Consider the following 25,356-nt stretch of genomic DNA (forward strand, 5'->3'; position numbering starts at 1 on the left):
TTTTTTTTTCTTTGTTGGTCAGAGGAGAGATATTCATTGTTACTTTATTTCATTAAAGTAAATATTTTATAAACCAGATTTATCAGGTGATAAAACATTTTAAAACTTGGTTACAGCCTGTATTTTAGACTATTTAGGATGAAATAGAGAAACAGGTTAAATTATAGTAATGAGGAGTAGTACCTCATGGATTCAGGGGTCTATTATCTATTACAACAACATGGTAGTCATTGTTCTTTGCGTGTTTACCACCATGCTCAAGATTAGTTTTTCCAAAAATCACACAAGTCCAAATAGCTATTAAATGCATTTTTGCAAAAATAATTCCCATGGTGCAGGCCTGAAAGCTTTTCTTTAGCTTTCTATATCTGGTAGTGCCTATAAGTCACGTTTTGAGGTCTTTTCTGTTAACAGTGCTTTGGAGAAATGGGAGGAAAAAGTAGCAGAAACAGTTTCAGTGGGGTAAGCATATACAATGTATGTGCATAAATGCTGGTACTGCTTTAGAGTAGGCAGTAGCTTGGGGGTGGACATGTCATTTTGACAGCTTCTCCTTGAAGAAACTATGCAATCTATTCCACTGTGCCTAAATGTTCTGTATTTTGTTCAGAATATTAGGAATAGCATGGACACTGATGGACTTAAAAAGAAGATTTTGGAGCTGTCTAAAAATGCAGCAGAGCTTCAAGTAAGCATTTCAACTCTAGGAGGAACAAAAAGACAGCCTATAGCTTACTTGGGTCTAGTGAGGGGAACTTCTACCCCTAGAAAGTAGACAGCCCAGAACCTGTCTGTATTAAAGAACTGCAATGCAATCACAGCTTGGACAGTGCGACAGCTTTGACAAAGAAAATTGCTGTCTGGAGGTTAAAAACTGGGCTAATATTAAAAAATAAATTAAAAATCCACAGCTTCATTCTCTCCTCCAAGTTAAAGTTTTAGGAAACTTTTTCGCTGCTATTTGAGAAAATATATTAGAAAGCTATGCTTTGGTTGATGTTGCTGAAACTATTAGCCAGGACAGACAAGAGAAAACAAAGGTGACTGTGAAAGCTAAGAACGCTTGCACTTTTAACTGAGTACAAGATTTGGACTTTGAAATGCACTGTGCAAGGTATTCGGAGAAGATTTTGATTTTTCTAAGCAAGGAATATTGATACCATTTCCCCCTTCCAAGTAGGAGATAGGAACAGGCTTGTATTATAGTGCACAGTGATGACTGGAATGACTTTTGATCTCTTCATTCTTTAGATCCAAGCACATGTCTATGAGAGCACGGTGGTGAACAAAGAGGCAAACTTGATCCAGGTTAGTTGCTTTTACTTCACTACTGCCTTGACTGAAAATACTGACTATGGGGTGATTTGTAAAAAGGCAAAGGCAAGAGTCTTCACTGTGGCCCCTTTATTTGTACTGTTCTCACACTGCAGAACCTGATCCTATAAATGGCTTCAAAGTAGGCGAGATCTGCTTTAGGACCTGGTTATGAGTCAGCATAATTAAAGGTTTCAGGATTTTGCTTTTACTTAAAAAAAAAAAAACACAACCAAAAAAACAACCTGTTAAAACAAAACAAACTTGAAGACTTCAGAAAAATGTACAGAAACTTCTAAAGGCTACTTCCTTCAACAGTTGGTAAAAGAATGTAGCTGTAGAAGATCCTTTCCTCCGTGTCTTTTACTTAAACTGCTTAATTTTTGTGTCAAACTAGAAATGATGATTCAGAACCCAATGGAAAAGCAAATTTATCCTTTCTCATTACCGAGGTGTAATTATCTAGGCTTTGCTGAAGAATGAACACTTCTGATGTTTTTATATTCTAACACAAAATACAAGTTTAAAGACATAAAACTACATGAGGGTGTTGGCACTCTCTGGAGTCATGAGTTATGCAAATAGTCTTCTAGGCTAATAGAGTTTCTGTTTAGCAGAACATGTTCTAAATCAGTTGATGAAATATTTGACTATTTTTTTGCTGTCTGCCAAAAAAATGAGTGCAACTAAATTCAAATAGTAATAGGAGAACTTAACTTTAATGTGATTCAGCTGACAACTTTGAGTGGTTTTTTTTTTATTTAGTAGATTGGGTTTTGTTGGTGGTTTTTCTTTGTTTTGTTTGTTGGTTTGGGGTTTTTTACCAGAAGTAGCTTAAGGGTGCAAATGAATTAACTTTTTCCATGGTTTTTTTTTTTTTCTTTAAAATAGCTTTCACTTTCTCCTCCTTGAATGATTCAAAGCTTTTGTGGTCTCTGTAGTATCCTTTTATTTTAAAAAGTTTTTTTAGTCTATTGACTAAATAGGAATTTTGAAAGCAGACTGCTAGTTTGCATGTTTTTGTAGATAAAGATGACTGGTTTGTATAGTCTCAAAGAAACTATTGTGGAAAACTGACTTTCCTTGTTTGCATCTGGATTAGGTTTACCTGTAAGCTAAAAAAAAAAAACCTTCTCATGGCTCTTTATCCAAAGGTAGGTTGGATAGGATTGATGGTCACTGAAAATTATTATGGCAACCTTTCTTTTCTAGGCCTGCAGAAGGTATGCAAAGATAGAAAACACTTTTTTATTTAAACCCTCAGCACCATACATCAATTTTCTCTGCCAAGGCTGGAAACTTGGTTCTATAACCTCACTCTTCCTGCTTAGCTTCCTGTGTATTTCATCTCTTTCAAAAACCTCAACTATTTTTAAAGAGGAAGAGTAGGAAGAAGTCATAAAAGGGGTGAGAGGACCAGAGCTCCTACCCAAAGTTCCTGTTTTCTGCAAGACAGGCTCTGCTTGCCTGTGCAATGTTTTCTATTGTAGTGGCATAACATGACTGAAGCCCATTGCTCGTTTGAGATGCTAAGAAAGCTACTGCTTCTACTAACCTCTCGGTCTTACCATAAGGGTTGATAAGTTCTCTGTCAGCCCTTCCATTACACGGTGTTTAATCTACAGAGCGCTACAGTCTATGCCTTTAATCATGAAAACTAATGAGAGTAAACTCATGTCCTGGTTTGAATGTTGCAACTTGTTTTAAGGGTCAGTTGGGATTCAGACTCATGCCAGGCACAATATAGTCCAGGTTTTCAGCTAAAACTAGAGGGCTTCTGTCTAGTTTAATCTGCTATTGCTGGTAAAGAAACCAGATAAGCAGTAAATTAAATCAAGGCACCTGGAGAGAATTATTCTGTCTCCCTAATTTCAGGAGTCTAGAAAAGGTCTTCTGAGTGCTTTCTGATAGCAAATATGCAAGGTAGTTGACTTTATTCTTTTTACATTTGCATTATGTAATTTGATTGCTGCTCAAACCTAAATAGCACAGCTTACTGCTGTAATGTCGGATTAAGTATAGTGTTATTTTGTTTACAAAGCATGATAGCTGTAAGTATTACAAATGTACTTCAAAGTGCTAGTTGTCAGGTTGTGTACTTCAAAGGTTGTTTTCTCCACAATCTCTGCAGAAGGAACAAGACATCAAAGAACTGAAGCTAACTGTTGCAGAGTGTTCCTCGATAATAGAGGTATGGGACAGAGTTTATTATTTTTTTTGACTGTGTAAGGGGAAAGCATGTATATCCTATGCTTATTCTGCATGACAAACTAACACCGTAACCAGGTCTAATGTATGTTCTAGACTTTGCGGGCAGAAAAAAATAAGCTACTAGAGAACATGCAACACATGCAGCAAGAGCTGATCTCGTAAGTATTGTGAACAAGTCACAGGAAATGCAGTTCATCAAAAGTCAAAAAGGGCTGATACGCTTTGGGTTTTTTTTCTGCTTCTTTTAGAAATGGGTTGAGTTTCCCGTTGTTGTGTAAATTTAACAGTAATACTCCTGGAGGGATGAATTCACTGCACTGTGAACTGGAACTTGCTCAGTCTTTTGAGGTATGAATCAAATCTTCACTGAGTCTCATCCCAGTTGTCTTGCATGAGTAAAGGAAGAACAAAGCTCATTCCCTGTAGATCATTAGATAACCCTGGAATTGGAAGTCATTAATCCTAGGACACAAGCATAGAACATGAAGGTTACAATGTTGTCCCAAGTGCTTGGAGAAAGTCCAAAGAAAAACAAACAAAGCACTCAGATCTAAAAAATGAGACCTACAAAGTAAATCTGGAAGACCTAGGGTCATGCATTTAGCTGGCAGCAGAACAGACTGATAGAAGGCACCAGTTTTCAAACATATAAAGGCTATTACGCTGAGGAAAGTAACAGTCTATTTCTTCTTGTACCACCTACACCAGCCACAAACACTGTTGGTTTTTTTTCAATTGCAGGAGGTGAACCTTTTTTTTCCTCAAAGTCTAATATTGTAAAAAGAAAATTAAGCATTAGAGTAAGCATCCTGACAAGGTTGTAGAGTCTTCATGTAACTTATTTTTAGGAACTCTGATAAGCATCTGTCTGTAGGTATCATTCCCTTGCCCCTCAGCAGGTACAATGGAGACAGATCTTTAGAAGTTCTGCCCAGCTCTTCCCCCCCTCCCCGAGGTCTTTGGACAGTGACTGAGATGCATCCTTCTGAGTCTGGCACAGGCTGACAAAACCCTAGTACTGCAGTTGAGTCTGGCATGGAGGACACAACTTCAAACCCTCTGCAGAACACCCAGCAGGTGGCTTGGTGACTTTTGGGAACTATGCTTTTGATCAGACACACTTCACAAACACTGGAAGTTTGGTCTCTAATTTACTGTTCTCAGAGCTTTCCAGCACTCAAATAGAAAACTACTGGGGGAAAAAAAAAAAAAAACAATTTACATGTACATTATAGTTTTGGTCCAGATTTTTATCTGAGCTATGCTGTGCCCATTTCCCTAAAGACATTCTGTGGAGTCCCACCCTTCCTTACAGTGCTTCAAATGCAAGCTGTGCAGCAGAGTTAATAACAAATACATGCTATTGCAGTAATTTTTCTTGTAATACTTCACCATGCTGCTACTTGCTTTTGTATGTGGTGCATTTGCAAAGAGTTATCATTTGCAACAGGAAAAAAAAATAATCTACTGACAGACTAAAACTATAGGCACAGAAATGAGAGGTATACTTGGCTAGGCACATCTGTTTCAAAAGTAACATTGTCCCCTACTGCAGCTCCCCGGAGTCGCAGTGAGTCACTGTGTTTACCTCTCAAATGCTGTACTGAGACACGATCCCACCAAATCACCTGTAAAGCGAGTAAGAGCTCTACTTATTCACCACTTGGTAAAGCATTGTCTGAATAAAGACAACTAACTATTGACTTCCTCTTGCCTACTCCTGACATGAAAATTTACATTGGATCACTCAGCAGCTTGGCTGGCTTGCTTTTTTTTTTTTTTAAAATCCCCATGACATGATGGTTTTGAAAAGCTTTTACAAGCTTCAAGTTTCTGACCTTCTGGTAAATATGATGCAGGGATGCTTCAGAGAAGTCTAAATGTCACTGATGCTGGTTAGTAATGAGGAGATGTCAAAATAAGCTAGCTGGCTATTCCATCTCTTCAAAGATTTCCAAGACTGAATGGACGTCCCTGGATGAAACGCTGGACCGTGAAGTACTCTTTTTACTTCAGGGACCTGAATATGCTGGAGAAAAATTTAAAACTATCATGCAAAACCTGGTCAGTGGTAGAGCTTATGTGAATAAGGATGTGTTCTTCTATCAGCCTTTTAATTAGAATTTCTCCAAGCGTTGATAATCAGATCATATTTAGTCCTTTTAAAAAAAAAAAGTAATTGCTGCTTGGGGGTGGGTGGCAGGGCACATACTTTAATGATATCCCTTGGCACCTGCTCTAGCACTGTAATTTATAACCTGTGTAATTCTGGGCAACATTGTGTCAGACTAGTACTAGACGTGCCAAGGTTTGGGGTTTTGGAGTTGGGTTTTTTTGGTTGTTGGGGGGGGAGTGGAGGGGTCTTTTGTGTGTATTTATTTTTACTTTGTTTTTCAGCAAGAGGAAGCCTCTGAAGCAGAAGAGCTTGTCATGACTTCTTTACAATGGGTAAAAGATCCTGATGTGAACACGCAACAAGTTTGGGAAAGAAAACTTGTGGTAAGTAGGTGTTTCTCTGAAGCTATTTTATGAAACAGTGGAACTGTGCAAACACTTAAGGTGGTTGCCTTAGTGTAGCATGCTATGTATATTAATTACTTGAGGTCCTAGGAGTCCATTTGAAGCTCAGAGATGGAGGTATGGAGAGAAATATCTTTTGTAATCTTTTTTGTGTGTTTTTTTTTTTCTTTTTTGAGGAGGAAAGGGATGATTGCTTTTCACTTAAATGCTGTGCTTTTCCTGACTGGTCTTGTGCAAGAGCTCACTTTGCTAAATTGCGCTTGAAGGAAACAGTAGATGAAGCAAGTTGATTTGAAGAGAGATATGAGCTCAGATGGCAACACTGTATTGTGTGAGCTCTGAAGCTTTTCTGCCCACTGCGTGTTTCCGTGCTCCTCCAGCACCTGTTTTCCAGTGCTCTGAATCTGACTACTGTGGTGGATGGTTTACCATCAAGATGAGGAGGGGGGTGGTTTTATAACCAGATTTCCAAATCAAAACCTTTGAAAAGCAAAGAGTTCTGCTTTTGCTGGACACACTCCGTAGGAAAAGCTTCTACAAAAGTATATTTTACAACTTAATCTTGCATGATGTATTTTTAGTATTCCTTATACCTCTTGTGAGGCTTACAAGTAAAGACTTTTGCTCAAGGTAACTGGAAAAAATAACTTCCTCATGTGGTAGCAGCAGTCTGTGGACACAGCTCAACTCTCTTGCTCTTGTCTCCTCCCCTCCCATGTAACCGCACTGTTTCTGAAATTTTTGTCTTGCTGGATGTAGCTTTTTTCCTAACCTGCTCCTTCTTACTAATCTGTTAGGAATGCTGATACAGAAAACTTCACCAAACTGTATATTAATGGTGTCTTTTGACTCCTTAATAGATGCAAAAGCCTTGATTCATCCCACTTGGGTCATAGCAGGTGGCACCACAGTATGTACTACTTTAAGCTGTTAGCTTTAAGCAGAAAGCTACCCTTTTCCTCTAGTGCTGCAAAACATTGTAGATGGCCCTCTTCATTTTTCTGGGCAGGCAGGAGCAATCATTGGAGCCATCCAGTCCTCCAACCAACTTTTTTTTTCTTCTTTTCTTATTTTTTTTTTTTCTTGAAAGCTTCTCCTTGGAGAAGGTGTAAGCATCTCGGTCACTTCACCCTGGTGTGACTTTGGGTAGACTTTAGGAAACTGCTGGCTCGTGCATTGCTGTAATTTTTGATCTTGACTTAAAAACTTCCTCCTTTAAAGCTGTCACAGCTGAAAAATGCTTGTTAACTTACCATTCATGTTGGGATCATATTCCTGTTAAACATGTAAAGCCAAGAATTTTTGATGCGGGTGTTGGAGTTGATCATGGCAACTGAATCCTATTGTGGCTGCTAGAGAGCAATGCATTTGGAAACTAATCCAACAGAGGATCAAGGAAGAAAAAGATTCGTTAAAAATACAAGATCCTGTCCTGGGACCTGTGGGGATAGGAGATAGGAAGTGACTTCATGTCAATTATATTGTTTTCACCTAGCTAGGATAAGCAAGGTATATGGGAAATATGGTATATGGAGCTGAACAACAGTAGCCCTAAAAAAAAAAACCCTCAATCTTGGGCCATGTGCTATCACTTGAAGCTTAAACACTTCCCTACCATTTTCTGTGAAATGTTTTACGGACAAGTTTGTTTTGCTAGGTTTCAGTATTTAAGTATGTTTTGAAGTGTATTATCCATAAAGTAAAATGTAAGTGTGCCTGTGGTTTTGTGCATATATACATATATTTAAGCATATGTAGATGGTGAGAGCAAAAACTCTTTCACCCTTCTCCTGCTGGAAGATAAGATTGGCACTTGTGCACTGATAAACCTATACCGCTTATTTGTCAAAACCATGTTATTTCTAAGAGCAAGTGCTGCCTGCCTGGGCTGAGAAACTGATCTTCAGGATGTGGGTGTTTGCACATGATCACATCCCATGTCATCCTAGTAAACCTATCTAGCAACATTGCTCAGGCACTCCTTTTTCTTTTTTTTTTTTTTTTGTAGCATGAGACTTGATATGCTGCACTTTTTCGTTTGAAGTTCACCAACAACATTAGACTCTGACTGGCAAGTAGGTAGCATGGCCCATATTTGTAGGATTGATGTTTTCCCCTTTGAACTAATGTAAAATCCCAGAAATATGAACCTCATTCTTACCTGATCTCTGCTTGATTCCTATTAAGTATTCTTTAAAAGCTGAGGACTCTATTTGGTGTGTTCAGTTGAACAAGGTCTGAGAAAGAGGACTTTATACTGCAAGTCAATGGTCAGAGAAACACAGAGGATGCAATGTTACTTAACACTTCATTTTTACCATCTGCCTCTTTTTCTTCCCTCAAGTCGGATGTAAAACCAAAAACCTTTGTTACAGGACTCATCCCTTGGGCAGATTTCATCTGCTAGGCATGTATGACAAACTGAAATATGAATTTATTTGTTTTGGTGGGGTTTTTCAAGTTTTTACTTTGTGTAATAAAAACTCAAATTGGTGCCAAAGGACTTAGTTGTACTTTGAAAGTGTCACAGAAATCTAAATGATAAATTTTAGGTCTTCCTGCAAGATGGTCATTACTAAAACTTCCCCTTATGAAATATGGTTTTTTTTATTGCTGTATCTGGGCATCTTGTGATGGAAGTTTCCTGGGGTAAGTTGTAAAGACTCCTTCATGTGTCATGTAATCTTCTGCCATGCTTACACAGTTAGCAAGTATTTATGGTAATTGTTTTACAAGGGATAAAGAAGAAAAGGGCTATCTCTGTACCCTAGACTTGAACAGAAACGAAGGCTAAGAGTGGCTTTTGACTTAAAAGTAATCTTTTGAAAAAAGTGGGAGCCCTTTGTCAAATTGAACTAGCATACGGGAAAGCTTATGTTTTCTTGTGCAAACTGTTCTTGATGATGGAGCAACACATAAGTTGTAAAGTACTAACACTTGGTAGGAGTACAGCCTGTCTGTTCCCACATCCCATCAGATTCAGGAGTAAGAAGGCACAGGTTTGAAGTTTAGGTAGCTTTATTAACCTATTAGACTGCACAAAATACTGTTTTGTACAAAACAAACACCCATATCCCCTTCATAATCACTACCTTATTAAACTGTATTTTTCCTTAATTCTCCCACCTCTCCTCCCTCTGCAACCAGATGCTGCGTGAGTAGATTACAAGATCCTATCAATCATTCACCTTCTTTATTGCTGATAGTGTTGGATGTAGATGATGGTACTAAATGGTGGAAGTCAATTCCTATCATAAAAACTGGGGCTTTAGTTTACTCCATGGCTCTGTTCCTCATCTAAGCACGTGGCAACTCAGTTTCAAAATTCTACAGGTTCTCAAGCAAGAACTAGGAGAAAAAAGACACCTTTGGATCCAGAAACTTCATCTCTTGGAAAAATACAAAGAATCCCTAGATAAGGATTTTATTCGAATGGCAAGCAACCTGAGGAGAACCAAGACAGAGCAACTTCACCTAAGGAAAGAGCTCTCTGCCAGGTATGTGTCTCTGTGTGTGTCTTGTTTTGTTTGCTTTTTGTTTGTTGCTTAGCTGTTTGGTGGGTGGGGTTTGTCTTGTTGAACAAAGTTTGCTGAATTATGAAGAATTTTCATAAAGGAAACTATCTGCTCTTTTGGAGAGTGGATCTGGTTCCAGCAAGTTAACACCATGTGTGAGTTAAGGTCTGTATATGAAGTAGCATACAGTCTTGGAGATGTCTTTAAAATCACCAGGGAGACCACAGGTTGAGCAGTTAAAGCAAGAGGGCGCTGCCTATCTATCAGGTGCAACCATTAAACTGAACTGCTGGCTTTGTGTGACGCGGACGACCTGTAAAAATGTATGCCAGCAGGTATTACTGCTTTGGGAGGCAATTGCTAGCCCCAGATGATACGATGTCTCAGCTTCTCAAGGGTATAGCTTCAGTGAGTTGTCTCATTAAATATGAAAGTGTAACTTAAATTTTAGTTTATTGGACCATGGTTCCTGCTACGAGTTTTGATGTTACAGATACGGCAGCAAAAGACAGCAGGTGTAAACCTCTGCATGCCCTCCCTCCTCTCCTCAGGCATTCAGGAAAGTAGCCAGTCAAGGTTTTTTCTGGCCAGAACAACTAATCTGAGTTTGTTGTCTTTGCGGAACCCAGGCTTACTCATAGTGTCAGCCTTCTGCTATCCTATGCTAAATGTAAATTTTTGCATGCATGCCTTTACCTGGGTTTGGGGCGTAAGCAGCTTCCTAGGGTTTTGCATCCCTGAGAGTTAATGCAGAGCATTCATTCTGTGTTTTTGCCTGACTTATCTTCCACTTAACATTGTTAATGTAGACCTCCCACATGCTCTCCCTTCACTCAGAAAAGAGATAAAAATACTGATGGCTTGGTTTCTTAAAGCTGTCTCTCTGTATCACACTTGTTTGTGGTGGTAGCAACAAGGAAAAAAAAAAAAAATGAAGGTGAGTTAAATAAGAAATGGGAAAAGGGTTTCTGCAGTGGAAAAGAAGGGGTTCCTTGAAAGCCATCATCTTTATCATTGGTTCTGAAGGCACCTGCTTCCTGTCAAGTGAAATACCCTCTGCAATGCTGGGAAATTAATCTGATGAAGCTATGTGTCTGCAGTAATAGCTTCAGGGTATCTTTTTTAGAATGACTGGCTGCATATCCAATTACTATTTCTCCCAAACCATGAAACAATACATTCTTTTGACCAAATTGCAGAAGTTTGCCCCACTAAGCTCTTGTTCTTTGAGAGTTCTCTGGCTATTCCACAAGCTCCCACTATGGTACCCAGCTGGCTGGGGCTGGCACAGCTGAGGAGAAACCAAGGAAAATCTCCATCCCCTTCCTAATTCTGGAGCTGTTATAGAAAAGCCTTGTCTGCCTACTGGGTTGAATTGTGTTTAGCAAGAAGAAAGTCCCTGGTGCTGGATCCTGGGGAGCTGCAATATATAACAGCTGAAAGTTGTTCTCGATGCATGTCTCAACAACTAGCATGTGTCATCTCCCGAGCATGCCTGCTCTAAAATATCAGTAACGGATTGTGGTTTGTGCTCTCTCACCCTACAGGCAACGTGAGATAGAAACTGTCAAACAGTTACAAGAAGAAACTGCTGGCCAGGCAGAAGCCCTTGGTTTAGAGCTGCAGAAAGCGATAAAGCAGCTCGAGGATGCTGGCAAACAGGTAAGGGACAGCCTAGTTCCTTCTACACAGAAAACGGGCAAGCAAATGCAAAAGGCTACGTACAATGCATCACTGCTCTTGGGAAAGGAAATTGCATGTTCGGAGTGGAGTGTCTCATTGCAAAAGTGGAACCAGCAGAGGAAGTAAAATTTGAGGGGGTGGTGACAACAGTTTGCTGATGAAAGAAGCAGCATTGCATATTTGTGGTGGTTTAAAAAAAAAAAAAACCCAACCAAAAATAGCTTCCATACACAGTCCACCCCAATGTAAAAATGCAGAAGTTCAGAGGGAGCTTTATCACTTCCTGAGAAAGAACAGATGCAGTTTGGTTTCATTTACATGAACTGTAGAGGCTCCTTGTGTTAGCCCGGCTGCTTTTTTTTTTTTCCTCCTCCCCTTCTTTTTTTCTTAAATGTCGTTTTGTGCTTAGGCAGAGGATCAAGTTGAAGCCTTTCACTCTGCTTGTGAGGAAGCCGCATCCTGGAAATGCAAGTTAGAGGAAGCCATTTCTGAGCAGCAAAAACTCAAGGATGTGAATGCAGCTTTAACAAGCACTTGTCAGTTGCTTCAAGAAAAGGTGGAAGACCAAAAAAGTGAGTAACCGCTGTCAGTGTGCCAGCATTCACTCTTGCATGGGTAAATCCTTTATGGTTTAGTTATGGCAAGGAGGGGAGTAGGACTGATCTGCAGGTCATCTGGTAAAATGCTCTGCGGAGTCTTTTTCTTTTCTTTTTTTTTCCCCTTTCTGTTTTTCCTTCTCCTTTTAAGAGATCTGCAACCCATGGCAGCTGGGCTGAGAATCAGGTGGGATCCTGATAAGTGGGTGTTGGGCTGGACCAAAACTGCAGAACCTCCTAACAAAATCTCCAGCCCTAGGAGGAAGGGTTAGTAACTCTGTGGGGTGGCACTGACGCTCTTTTACTGAAGGTGCTGTTCCCACACCAGAATAGCCCACCTTATTCCTAACAAAGTCATCCCTCTTTCTGAAGCTTCCTGTACCAAATAGACCTGACTTTTGTTCTGCATTCTGCTTGCTGCTGGTATTTGCTTTGTGGTTTTGGATAACTGCATGGTATTAGGCTGTTGTCTTCAGTAGAAAGCAGTTGTGTTGTACACGTGCAACTTTTGCTATAGAACCATAGAAACTTCATACTACCTCTTGCTCACTTGCTAACAACATCAACACCTCAAAAGCTTGGGCAATTAGATCCAGTTTGATTCTGGCTTTTTCTTTCCAAATTCTAGAGTGTGTGTCACTTATTGGAATAAAATTTGACTGACTTAAGCCCACTGAACTTTTGGCCTCAGGCATGTATTTTGCAGGACAGTATGACTGATGCTCAATATACATGTATTGTAAGCAACTTCATACAAAACTACAATTTGTCTTGTAGGAAAAATTACAGTGGGACTCTGTGTCTTAGCTCTAAGGCACAACTGTTAAGCACTGATGTGGCAGAAACAGCTCCAGACTGTGCTTGCTGACTTCTGACCAATATTTTGGCATTGTTCACATGTGTGTTCTCATGTTGCTTCCATGTTTACTGTGTCCTTCAAACTGTGGGGTGGTTTGGTTGGGTTTTGCTTGTTTTTCTTTTTTTAGCAAGAGGCATAACAATAGAAATAGTGTATCATTTTCCAGCTCTGAACAGACAAAGCTCTTCTACAAAGTGAGCTAGAGTAAATGAAAAGAAAGAGAACCCCAGACATGTGGAAGAGATGGGTGCCACTGTGACTCAAAACAAAAACAAAAAAAAACCTCTGAACAAACCCGCAGAAAACACCACCACCCTGAAAATGGCTGAGACTTTGGCTTTAAATGACTCCAGATAGTTTGCAGAAATCTCCTTCCATAGATAAACAGAAATAAACTAGTAGATGAGTAGAGAAATTGCAAGGTATTATGAAGAACAGGGCTGACAAACATGGATGGGACCATGGGAGGACCATGCTTTATATTGGTTCCTGCAGAAAGTCAGACAGGTCTAGTGCCCCTTCTGACCGATGGGCTGGGTTGTAGTCTCTTCCCCACCCACCTACCCGCTCTATTCCTCTACTCCCTCCCACCCACATGATAAGAGATGAGAAATGAGGGAAGCTGTTTGCCAAGGAAGCTACTTCAACTTAAGTCAGCCTTCTATGTTTCAAACACCTAATCATGCCTTGCCACATATCACTATAACCCTCATCCAGTGAAAAAGCTGAACAAGCTACTGAGAGCTGCCTTCAATTTTGGCTTGGGCACTGAGGTCATGGTGCTAATGAAATCTCCATCCCCCACCATTATTAGCTATGGTATAAAAGCTACAATAGACTTACATTGAGGTAGAAGTCACAAGAGGCAGGCCCTGGCATTACCAAACTTGAACAAAGAATGTTTCTCAGTATAATGTAAAGCCCATTGGTTTTTAAAACTTCTGTACAGGATGTCAAATTGGAAGGGCAAATGTTTCTCTTCCAATAAGTTGTAATGGAGTCATCCATTTCCACAGGGAACTGTGGCACCTTAGGGCTGATGATGTGAGCAAGCATTAGCTCCCTTTGCAGTAAGCAGAAACATAGAATCATAGAATGGTTTAGGTGGGAAAGGATCTGGAAGATCATTGAGTTCCAACCCCCCTGCCATGGGCAGGGACACCTCCCACTAGACCAGGTTGCCCAAGGCCATGTCCAGCCTGTCCTTGAACACCTCCAGGGATAGGGCCTCAAGTTCTCTGTCCAAACTGTTCCAGTGCCTCACCCCCCTCAAAGTGAAAAACCTCTTCCTAATGTTTAATCTAAACCTGCCCTCTTCCAGTTTGAAGTCATTCCCCCTCATCCTATCACTACATGCCCTAGTAAAAAGTCCTTCCCCAGCTCTCCTGTAGGCCCCTTTTAGGTACTGGAAGGCCGCAATAAGATCTCCCCGGAGCCTTCTCTTCTCCAGGCTGAACAGCCCCAACTCTCTCAGCCTCTCCTCATAGGGAGAGGAGCCACAGGGAAGAAAGTGCCTGGTGTTTTCTGGAACTCACAAAACAAAGTGCACTTTTAAAACTCTATCCTGTAAAAAAACTGTTGTAGATATAACTAGGCTAAAGCAAAGTGCAATGCGTTTGTGATAGGTAGTAGTCAGGTTTAAAGGCACTTAATGTCTTACTATTTGTTATCCAGTTATAAGGAACCCTGTAAGACTTGTAAATGTCTCTTCATAGCAACTGTTAACACACTAAGATGGGAAGTGCTTCAAAGGCGACTCTGTGAATTGGTGTGTCAGGTATGATGCTTGTCTGGTGGGAGAAGAGAAGGTAGGCTTGCACAGGAGGTGCTTTGGTGGAAGGGCATCTACAGCTGAGATGAACTGCAAGTAATTTGGCAGCATCTGGTTTCTTCTTTTCTAACGTGTACATATATGTGGAGGCAGTAAACTGTATGTACTGATCTGCGCACTATTGTTTTCCCTTCTTCAACCTTCTAGAAAAAATGGGCTAGAACTTACAGGTGTGGTGTTGGTCTTCACTGTGAACAACTGTTGGTGATCATATCAAATGGGGCTGAGGGAAACTTTCCCTGATGCATTGTTGTGATTTGTCTCACACAATAAGCCCTGTCATCTACACACAGTCTTGAAAACAAATCTTTAAAATATTTTTAATAAAACATTTCTCAGTATCCAGGCATTGGAATAGACAGTGAAACGGTTGTTGCCTTTGTGCCCCTCTGTGGAAATATGTTGGGAATTGTATGACTCTGGAGTACTTTGGTTTGAATAAAAATACTTTCTTCAAGTATGGAAGGTGCTGGAGGGGGACACATTGTAGGAGGACTGTGTTCCCAACCAGCTCTAGTAAGGAATGCTGTAGCACAGGGGCTGAATGGTCTGGATTTAGCATAGAACAACAAGATATTTGTAAAGCCAAACAGAAGATCCTACAACATATCCTAGGCTGTAAAGGGGGCATCAGAGGAGCAGAATCAAAAGTGTGGACTAGCTCTATATTAATAAAACCTGTATTTATGATTAAAGGTCTGCAGCATTAAAGGCTGAAAGTAGCAAGGGGAAGCAACTGCATAGTTTTCCTGATAGCTGAAAGAAAAAAAAAAACAATTAGAAAGTTAAAATTCCATTTTGCTCATAAATGAGCAAATGTCGTAGTGTTCCTTTTCTTTTTTTTACCTTTTTTCTTCTATATCTGCCTGCCTTAAACTATTTCTCTATTGCAACAGTGCTGTGCAGAATTAGAATCTGACTACAGTCTGCTGCCCACATCAGCTGAGCCAGTAAAAGGGAAGGTAAGCGTGTTCACTATAACCATTACTGAGCCTGTTAAAATGTGACACTAGTTTTGTTTGTTCCTTTTTTTTAATGACCAGAAGGAAATAAATAACTTTCCCTGTGAGAAACTTTGCCAAGTTAAGCATTCAATAAAAATAGAGATGCTTATTTATGTATATATGTATGCACGTGTATACACACATACAAAACTATATTCAAAACCTTCTGAACAGTCACTGTGACAAAATACAGGCACTTGTTAAATTGCATTTGGAGAAGGATCAGAGGCTGAAGATGGGGCTACATCTTCCAACTTCTTTCCTACTTTTTTTAATCACTTGAGCAACAGTAGGTAAAGTGCAGCTGCCCAAGTGTTGCTTCAGAAATTTCCTCTAGACGTCTTCGGATGACTCCTCTTGAGAAGTAAACAGCAAGCAAGTGGTGTGCATTCAGGGGCAGGGGGTGATGGGGGCAGTGCTTTGTCTCCATGAAGTTGAGCTGGAGCTGCCCTCCTACTCCTGCTGAGGGAAACCTGACCTGTGTAGCAAGTGTTAAATACTGGACGAGTGTCCCACTTAGTCTGTCTGGTTGGCTTGGCGTGCCTGAAAGGGGGAGGCTGTTCAGGGCTTTTTTTAGTTTGTTTTTCATGGGAGTGGGTTGGTTGGTTGTTGGGTGGTGGGTTTTTGTTTTTGTTTTGTTTTGGTTCCCCCCCACTCCCCTTGGTTCTCCTGTCCTGCTCGTCTTGTCTGGTTTCACAGAATGGTTAGGGTTGAAAGGGACCTCTGGAAATCATCTAGTCCAACCCCCATAGCATCTAGGTTCAGACCTAGCTTGAACCAACGTCTGTTGCAAATGTAAAGTTGAATTATTCTACCTCTTCCTGTATCTGTTCTGTCCATTAAGCCTATGAGCTTTTCTAGACAAAAAAGCAACAGATGATGTATTTGTATAACTGTTAGTATTACATTATGCAGGTGCGACTGTGTGTGGGGGGCGAGTTGGTGGCATTAATGTATTCAGCGTGATTGAACAACAGCATCACTTTCTATTTTTCAATTAGCAGCTCCATTGCTCTGAAATACTGGGGAGCGAAGGATCCACCTTGTGCACTGAACTTCCCAGGACACTGTCCTCAGATATTTCATTCTGGCGTACACCTCTGCTAGGTAAGACCTGGTGGTGTTGGCCATTTTTCTGTCTCTCCTAAAATATAGAAAGAGTTGATGGGTAGTATAGAACAGTATCACTGGTGTTAAATGTGCTAGTAGAGCATGGAAAAAAATCTATTGTTGGCTCCTTGCATGTAATCCAGGAAGCTGAACCATGTTTGGAACACTTGCAAAAAAAGGCTTGAAAAAGGTGGTTGCCTGACAACCTAACAGGAGTTCCTAAAAGCTTAGGGAATGGTATAAATCATACGTCCAAGTATAATCTGGACAAGATACGTGCCAGTCTGGATCGAGAGGGCTTGAGTTACATTCTTCCCATTGACCCCATAGAGTGGCAGAGGCTGAGTTAGCAAGTGACGTCCTGCCACTTTGCTACTGAGCTGAGGTCAGTCCTGGTTTAAAAACTTGAACAGGTCACATAGCTGCTGGGAATCAAAAGAATTGTATTTGTTGATTTCTCCTGCATTTGTAAGCTGTTCATATTTCCCTGCACCTCTCAAGCCTTATGAATATTAAAAGCAACCATGAGAGATATGCAACATGGGGCCACAGAACTGCAGAGTGCATTTGGGATCTTACAGGCAAAGTGTTTCTTCCAGAGTAAGCTGGTACAACATGGCATCTGTTCTCACACAACCTAGAAAATGCTCAATTGTAATTCTACGCCATACTGGGAGAAAGATGATCTTACTTGACCACACATGCTCCTTATAAGAGCATTCTGATTCTCTGAAAGGGCTGTTTCAGTGCGCCAACTGTTTGTTCTTGCAACTTGCTGTAATATCATGATCCAGCCACAAATAAGGCAGGTATTCTTGGCTTGCACCAGTCAGACATTGATACAAAAAAGATCTATGCTACACAAAATAATTCAATACAAAAAGCTGTCCCACGTGGAAGTTTCTATAACATAACTGATGGAAAATCCACATCCCCAGGTGCTGCAGATTCTCCATCTACAAAATACATTAAGGCCACATAACCTAACCCTGTCATACCAAGATGGAAGCTGTCTTATTATAAATCTGTATTTGGTTGGTCTGCTGTTTGATTATTTTAGGCTTAGTCAAAAATTGATATGTGACTAAATCTAACTTTGCCAATCAATGACTGTCACTCTTCACACTTGTCTCTCAACAGATGCTCTGACCTTGGAAACCTCATGGCCAAATAACTCTCCTGTGCACAGCTGGGATCAACCCTGTAGACAGAGCTCTGGCACCTACACATTTGAAAGCTACAGTCTCGGACACGCATCCACTTCAAATGTGACATCAGTGGGGTGCAAGTAAGATAGTAAATAAACTCTTCAGGGTGAAGGGTGGAAGAGTCCACAGGATCTAGCAGGTTCCAAGTGAAGGCTGTATCCCCAGCACAGGCTGAGTTCAAGAGCAGGGACATCTCATAGCAAATACTGGACACTCGGTGGTCAGCTAATGATGTTATGGAGTAATGTTTTGCTTCTATTCACAAAAGTAATATTAAAACTCTTTACTGAAATTTGGTATGACCACCAGCCAAATACAGTGATGGCATTTCCATTTCATGCTGGAAAACTGAGGCATGATGTAGGTGTTCTTGTGCCTGTTTTCAGTATTCAACTTGCAACTGACGCTCCCATTTAGGAGCCAAAATCCTATTGGCTTTGAGGAGTCACTTTTAATTTTTGCAGAGTTTAGAGCAGAAGTTCTGAGGTCTCTGCTTATCAAGCTGCCTCCTTAGATCTTTAAAATTGAGATTGAACTGCTTAAGATTATGAAAGCTAGCTAACTATTGTCAGTGAATATTTTAAGATAGGGATGTTCCTAGAAATGCAGAGGCAGGCAGTCTGCAGCAAAAGACTCGGCAGCTCTTGAGGCTTTTGCCACTGGTTTTCTGTAGAATTGTGCAGTGTGGAGGAGGTTGGGAGAAGGACTGGTGGTGGTTCTTGCTGTTTGGGGGAGGAGGGATTGATGTTAGTGATGAATTTGTCTTTCTCCGAGAGACCAGCCGTCTGACTATACAGATAGTGGTTAGTTCAGTTGTTATGTGCTTAAGGAAAAAGGGCAATATATCTCACTGTTGTTTGGGCAATATGCAAATAACATGTGTATTGCCAGGTGGAAAATATGCTCTGCTGATAACTACACTGATGCAGACCTTCCTGTTTCCATTACAATGATGGACTCTTCACTTACTGAGGTGAGTGCTGTCTCTGGTGCCCGATATGTGGTTTTGAAGGGGTTTGAGCATTTAGTGCCTTACTCAGCCCCAGATCCAGATTAAGCAGCTATAAATCAGCACTGCTCCAAGACGAATGGAGCTGGCATCAGTCAGCAGGGTGCTGTGATGTCTTGTTCTGTGTGGGGGTAGTCCTGTCTTCTGGATTACTGTGGTTATAGCTTCCAATGTCTGCATGCTCACGTGCATCTGGGTCGTGCTTTTAGCTGGGGAGTATTTTAAATGTGGTTTCAAGGCTTGAGACTGCTGTTTCTGCAGTAATACTCACTTCTGCCAGGGAAGTCTGAGTGATTTCACTCTTATCCACCTGCAAGAAGCCACAGGATGTTTTAGTTGCAAATGCTGCCTTTCTCTGCGCTTTCTCCCACGGCTGCCATGTAACAGCTGAAAAATGACATCTTTGCTGTATGAAAACGTTCCTTCAGCTGGTGTGCCCAGATATACCTTCACTGCTGTATCGAATCCTTCATCTGCAGCTTGAGCTGCCAGTTGGCTTTCTCACGGCAGCAGCAAGATGAGCTGCAGCTCAGCACACCTGCTTGTGCTCAGCGCCACAATACTCGCTATCGAAATCTAGACCTCAGCCCTGCCACGCAGGGCTTCTAATTAGCTTTACAAACTCCAGTGTTGGTGGTGATGATGGAAGAGTATTGGTCAGTGGTTTCTGTGAACCTGGAAATAACCTTTGTGAGACTAATGAGCTTGCGACCTCAGACCTACCCTGGCTGGTGTGCGGTACCTGCAAGTGCAGCAGTGGTCCGGTTGTAGCAGCAAATCAAGGCAGAAAGTGCAGTGAGGGTAAAAAGTGAGAGTGATGGGGACTGCCTGTGGTTTCGGCATGCTTCTTGGTTGCAGTAAAGCAGGTAAGGAACTCCTAGCTAGTGCTGCTACTACTTAAGCTACCTTAAAGAGGATACTCTCAAGGGCTCTGACTTTATCCAGTCCTTCTAGAAAGTCACAGCCTTGTAGAGTGGTTTGAAATGCCTGTGCTTTATTGCTGTGGAGCTTTCTGTAACTCTAGCTGGGCTTAGAAATGTCACTTTCTATTTTTGCTTTTTTTAAAATATAAACTTTACACGTGACTATTCTAGAGGGGGCAAAAAGGAAAACATTAAAGCTTGCCCCAGAGAAAAGGGAAACGGGCTGTGTCCAGTATCTGTTCTAAAAACTGTGACGTGCAGCAAAATTTGAATATCCCTGTTTAATAGGAAAAGTCTCCCTACTTTTTTATTACACTGGTTGCAGATGTGTTTGAGCAGATCGAGCCCTTCAGCATGTAAGTAACGCAAATTATTTTGTCAAAGTGTTATCACTGTAGGAGTTTAGGGGCTATTTATTAAAGGAGCTCTTGTGAGAGCCAGAAGAAGCTTCAGCTTTTTGTACTTGTTATGATTTATAAATGTGAAAGTCATATCACAGTCTAAAAAAGAGATGATAAACCTTCCAAATGTTAATGTTTGTTTGGGAGGAGTTAGGCAAATTCTGGCCCTAGTCTTGTCTGCTGTGACAGAGGATCCTTGGATTGTTATGCTAATCGAATGGATGGAGGGTAAAAAAGTGATTAGGACTGTACTGCAGGATCTTATTTGACACAATCCGTTATTAGGAAGAACCACCATTCTCTGACGCCCTGTGCAAACAGATTTTATTAGGAAATCTAGAATGTGGGGGATACAGTGGTTGTTGTGTCTCTTTAAGTGTACCCTGTGCAATCCATGGGAGCTCATAATCCTAATAGTCAGTACGGGGTTTTAAAAACTGAATTGAGGGGTTTCTTTCATTGGAAAGAGAAACCATTGACCATGTGGTTACCTGGGGAGGGAGAGGGCATGTAGAACATTGTATTGCTTTAGTCAGTTCCAAGTGATGCAAGGGGTATCTGTCTGTTTGGGTGGTGTGTGTGTGTTTGTTTTAAAAGCCTTTTAGATTTCTTTTGTTTTCATTCCAACATGTTGTTCATTTTCACCTTCTCCTTCCTCAATACTTCTGTAGATCTAATAGCCTGAACAAGGCAAATGCAATGCTGTACTTCCTTAAGCTTCATAGAAAATTCAAATAAGTATAAAAATAGCCTGGATTTGCATTAGAGGAAACATCTGACTGGCTGGGGCAAGGCTCTGCTCGTGCGGTCAAGCTCTGATGAGTGAAGTGGAGAGGAGAGAGAGAAGGCGCTTACTGATGCTGGGAGTAGCTGGTTGCTCTTGGAAGTGGCCAGAGGATCTCAGTCACCTGCTTTTAAACTTTGTTGTGTTTCCTGGGTCCTCTGAGAATGTTTGAGGGGGAAGATACCAGAACATAGATGATAAGTCGCTGAAATAGTTTTTCCCACCCCCACTATTTCAATAGCGCTCTTGGACACTTGGTATGCAGGGAGCTACCCAAAGCTGGCTCGTCTCATACCTTCTGTGCTTGGAGATCGGTTTGGGGTTGTTATTTTTCTATTCAGCATTCCTCTTCAGCAGTGGGTGGAGTTCAAACCTCTGGTTTACCCTCTATTTTCACCCACAGAGACCAATCTATCAATTGAATAAGCAAGCTGGAGTTATCCAGGGTGAAATGAGGAAGAGCGATATTTCCCATTTGGTATCCCCCTTGCCATTTAAAAAAAAAAAAAACCACCCAAAAAAAACAACTTAAGAGGATGTTGGGTTTGTCTGTGATGTGATAAGACTTTGTTCCAGAACATATTTCCCATTTGGTATCCCCCTTGCCATTTAAAAAAAAAAAAAACCACCCAAAAAAACCAACTTAAGAGGATGTTGGGTTTGTCTGTGATGTGATAAGACTTTGTTCCAGAACAGCGCTGTAGTGGCCAAGGAACACGAGCAAAACTACGTACCAGCCGTTAACTGCTGAATTCCTCTCTGCTGTTCGCATACAAAGGAGGAGGCCTGAAGCCTTCTGAACTAGTTAGGTGATTATTATATATAATATTGAAAACCAGAGTCATTCAAAGACATGTGTGAAAATATTCAACACAACATGCAAGTTTCATGTGTTCCAAATCATCTACTCTGTTGAGCTGTTACTATTAACGCTTTTTTGTTTTACTGAAAGAAGTCTGACATCTATAGCTGGGTGAGGCTCCCCACACCTCACTTACGGGGTTTGAGGTCAAGACCTTGAAAATGGATATATCTTGATGCACAGCATTAAGATAGAACAGTGGTGTGGTAACGTGTATGTCGGTCATTTGAAAATGTGCATTAGAAGCAAAACGTGAAGTTGGGAACCAAAATATGTCTCTCGGTATGATATTTCTGAGACAAGATTTCTATAGAAACATAGTTACTACTCCTAATGATAATAATATGCTGATCTGCATACTGTATGTATGGGTGACTTCAGACTAGCAGATGAATCTGCACTTGCCATCTAGTTCTTCACTGCTGAAATAATTTAGGCATGGCTGGGGGAATTATTGCAACTTTGATGTACAATATTTCCTACTCACATGGCAAACCTTTCCTTGATACTAACTCTTCTCTCTTTCTGTTAAGATTGACTGTGCAGAGCCAACGCTAGCAGCAAGTCTGATCCCACCCAGGTTAGATTTTGCGCAAGCTTTTAAAAGCCTTTATCAAGATTGTATAATATGGATGAGTATCTGAAAGAATTTTGTTTTGGCAGTGATCGCTTAACTTCACCCCCAGAAGTTCTTACATCCTCTTTGGAAAGCACTGCACCAGCAACAGGTAAGCCCTCAATTTGGGGCACAGATGTGTGAACTCTTTGCGCTGAAAGTCATGGAAATATATATGCTGAAGTCTGCACACTTGCTGAACAGTAAGAGCCCTGTCTTCTGTTGCCTGATATTATAGGTTGCCTTGTTATGGAGGAAAAATCAGCCAAGTGCTCACGTGAAAAAGAGGAAGATGTGCCGACTTCCGTAGCAATGGAGAAAAACAACAATAAGGATCCGGCTGGTCCTGTGTCAGGTACAGTAACTGCTGCAGCACTCAGGCACTTGCCCCGTGAGGAAATGGCTTGCTTCCAGCACACCTTTGAAGTGAGGAAGTTGAGTAAGAAAAATAATGTAATGACAACTTGTCAATTTCTGGGCTTGCAAATATTTCAGCCTGCAAGCGCGCTCAACTCTCCCTGAAACTCTGAGTAGGAGTAAGGCTTTACCTACTTGCAGGCGGCCGGTGGCCTGCAGCACTGCAAGAAGTAAACATGAAATGAGTTAGTGAAATCTTGATGTTTGCCTAGCTGGCAGAACGTTGTGCAGGTATTAAACTCTAGGCAATTTTGGGAGGAAATAAAATGTTTTCATGGTTTTAAAAAGTTTAGTGATACATATCTAGACTAACTAATGCTTTCCTCTCTTTCAAAAACAATGCTTAGTGCACAAGAAGCTGGGATGGGTCAAGAAGAGAGATGAGATTAAAGGCCTTTTGTGTATGGTTCTGTCTTTGCTATAGCCATGAACACCTCAAAGAATAATCTTGTGAGGTCTGACGGTGCTTCTTTCACTTAAAAACTAAAAACAAAACTGGAGTACATGTACATGCTGTCATTAAGCTATTTTTAAAAAAGCTGATCTGAATAAGCAACACAGGATATGTGTGCGTGCTTTTTCGTAACCATTTTTTAACCTTTGCCTAAATATAAGACTTTTGGTCATCATTTCTTGTTTGGTTTTGTTTCTTTATTTAGTACTATCTTCCTGATATCTAATTCAGTCCCCTCACTTAAGCATATTATCTTTCTACCCATTGGCCTCTGCAGTTAATTTTCATATGTGGTCTGGGTGCCTTTGGCAAGGAGGAAACAGATATGCAAAACGGATCATAAAGAGTCCAAATAGCTTTACAGTCTGAGATGATGCTGCTTGTTGTATACCTCTGAATAGAAAGTGTTTCTAGTATTAGAACAGAGACACTGATGAATCTCCACTTGTGGTTTTTGCTAGTACCACACAATGTCTTCTAAAGGTGCTGGGGAGCCAAGTCAAAAGCGTAGGGTCAAATACTGCAGAAATCGGCAGGGACAGAAGAGATAGCTAAGCAGAGGTTGTTGCTCACGTGAAGGCTGAAAAGATAAAGCACTTCAAACCTGAGTATTTGGTTGGGTTTTTTCTTGTGCCATTTCTTTGGCTTGCGTCTGTGTGGGGGTGTGTGTGTGACTACATAAAGAGAAAAAGGGAAACAAAAAAAATCTAGATGTTCTACAAGGTATAAATAGCTAGCAGAGTTACTGCTATACAAGAAACTAGTGTGATTCTCAAACTTTCTTCAGTCTTTTAAATATTTTCCTTTTTAAATCTCTTTAATAGCTGCCTCTCTGGAGGTTATTTTTGCCTGCCTTAAATCTTCTCTAAATTGCGGCCCTTGAAAGTCTGTGCTGCATTTCAACTGGCATCACCAGTTCCTGAACTTACCAGTTCATTACCACCCTTCCGGCAAAGAGTTCTTTCCTTGGCTCTGTCAGCACCCTGCTAGTTCAGGTTTTAGGTACAAAGGGCAGTCCAAGTGTCAGATTATGTTTGAAGTTTACAGACACCTGAAATACCACAACAATGTGCATTCTATGACCTGGTTATGCTCCAGCGTACTAGCAGCAGCTGAAGTAGCACCTATTTCTTGACTTCATCTGATATTGCCTAGCGTGAAAGAAGAGAATTACAAATACTCATCGCTTCTCCTGTTAGTTTATGCATGGGATTTATTTTTTTCACATATTCCTGTGCTTCTAGAGTTTCAAACAAAAATTAATTCTAAACCATCTCTTTAAAAATCAAACAAAAAAACCCCCACATTGGTAGCAAAATAATGAAATTCATTTATCTAAGGGAATATTACTGTAACTCTTGCAACTTCAACAAGAGCAACTACAACCAGGAATAATATTCTCGCTTGTTAATATGTAATGCTGCTTATTGGGATTTCTTTTCAAGCCAAACATAATTATCACCACACTTTTTCCTTATGTCTTTATAGTGTTCTTTGCTGCTGCCTCTCCTTCTTAATGCCCTCTCCTGGCACTTGCTGCAGTTTCTTTTATCACTGTTGGTCTGTGGCTGGTACACTGGGTGTTGGAGGCTTGATTTGTTTCTTCATTACATTTGGGTTTGGGAATGTTTCTCCCCAGGAGCGGATGTGACTGAGAAGGAGTTCTGCCACGTGATGGAAGAACACAAAACCACATTTCAAAACGTTTTAAAGCAAGACCCGGTAAGAATCCCAGTGACAGTGAAACCTAGAACTGGTTTGGCTGGGCAGTGACAAAGAAAAACACTGCTGGAGAGGACAGGACCCTCCAGTGGTATTGTGGCTGTTCCCTTGCTGTAACTCCTCTCTGATACTCCTTTAGGAGGCAGACCAGGAAAAGAAAAATAAAGAGCAGAGTGAGGAAGCACCAGCTGTGGCTCCCAGTAGGAAAGGTAAGATGTTTTTGCTGAACACGTTTGTGTAATTCACTGGAGTATATGCCTTGGTCACACATGTCAAGAGCTGTGTAAAAAGGTGCAGGGAGCTGCCTGCCCCCCGCC

General features: G+C 40.9%; 1 protein-coding gene across 1 annotated transcript in view; it reads left to right on the plus strand.

The window, feature by feature from the left end:
* Positions 1-25,356, plus strand: part of LRMP (lymphoid-restricted membrane protein) — a 37,947-nt gene that overhangs the window by 5,052 nt on the left and 7,539 nt on the right. Inside the window, exons 6-14 of the mRNA XM_009879772.1 lie at positions 611-688; positions 1,252-1,308; positions 5,923-6,024; positions 9,379-9,542; positions 11,108-11,222; positions 11,653-11,815; positions 22,685-22,801; positions 24,957-25,039; positions 25,179-25,248. Of these exons, the coding sequence (XP_009878074.1) occupies positions 611-688; positions 1,252-1,308; positions 5,923-6,024; positions 9,379-9,542; positions 11,108-11,222; positions 11,653-11,815; positions 22,685-22,801; positions 24,957-25,039; positions 25,179-25,248 (949 nt within the window). The remainder of the gene's footprint in view (positions 1-610; positions 689-1,251; positions 1,309-5,922; positions 6,025-9,378; positions 9,543-11,107; positions 11,223-11,652; positions 11,816-22,684; positions 22,802-24,956; positions 25,040-25,178; positions 25,249-25,356) is intronic.

This window comes from Charadrius vociferus, unplaced genomic scaffold (genome assembly GCF_000708025.1).
Source record: "Charadrius vociferus isolate BGI_N301 unplaced genomic scaffold, ASM70802v2 scaffold90, whole genome shotgun sequence".
Taxonomy (NCBI): domain Eukaryota; kingdom Metazoa; phylum Chordata; class Aves; order Charadriiformes; family Charadriidae; genus Charadrius; species Charadrius vociferus.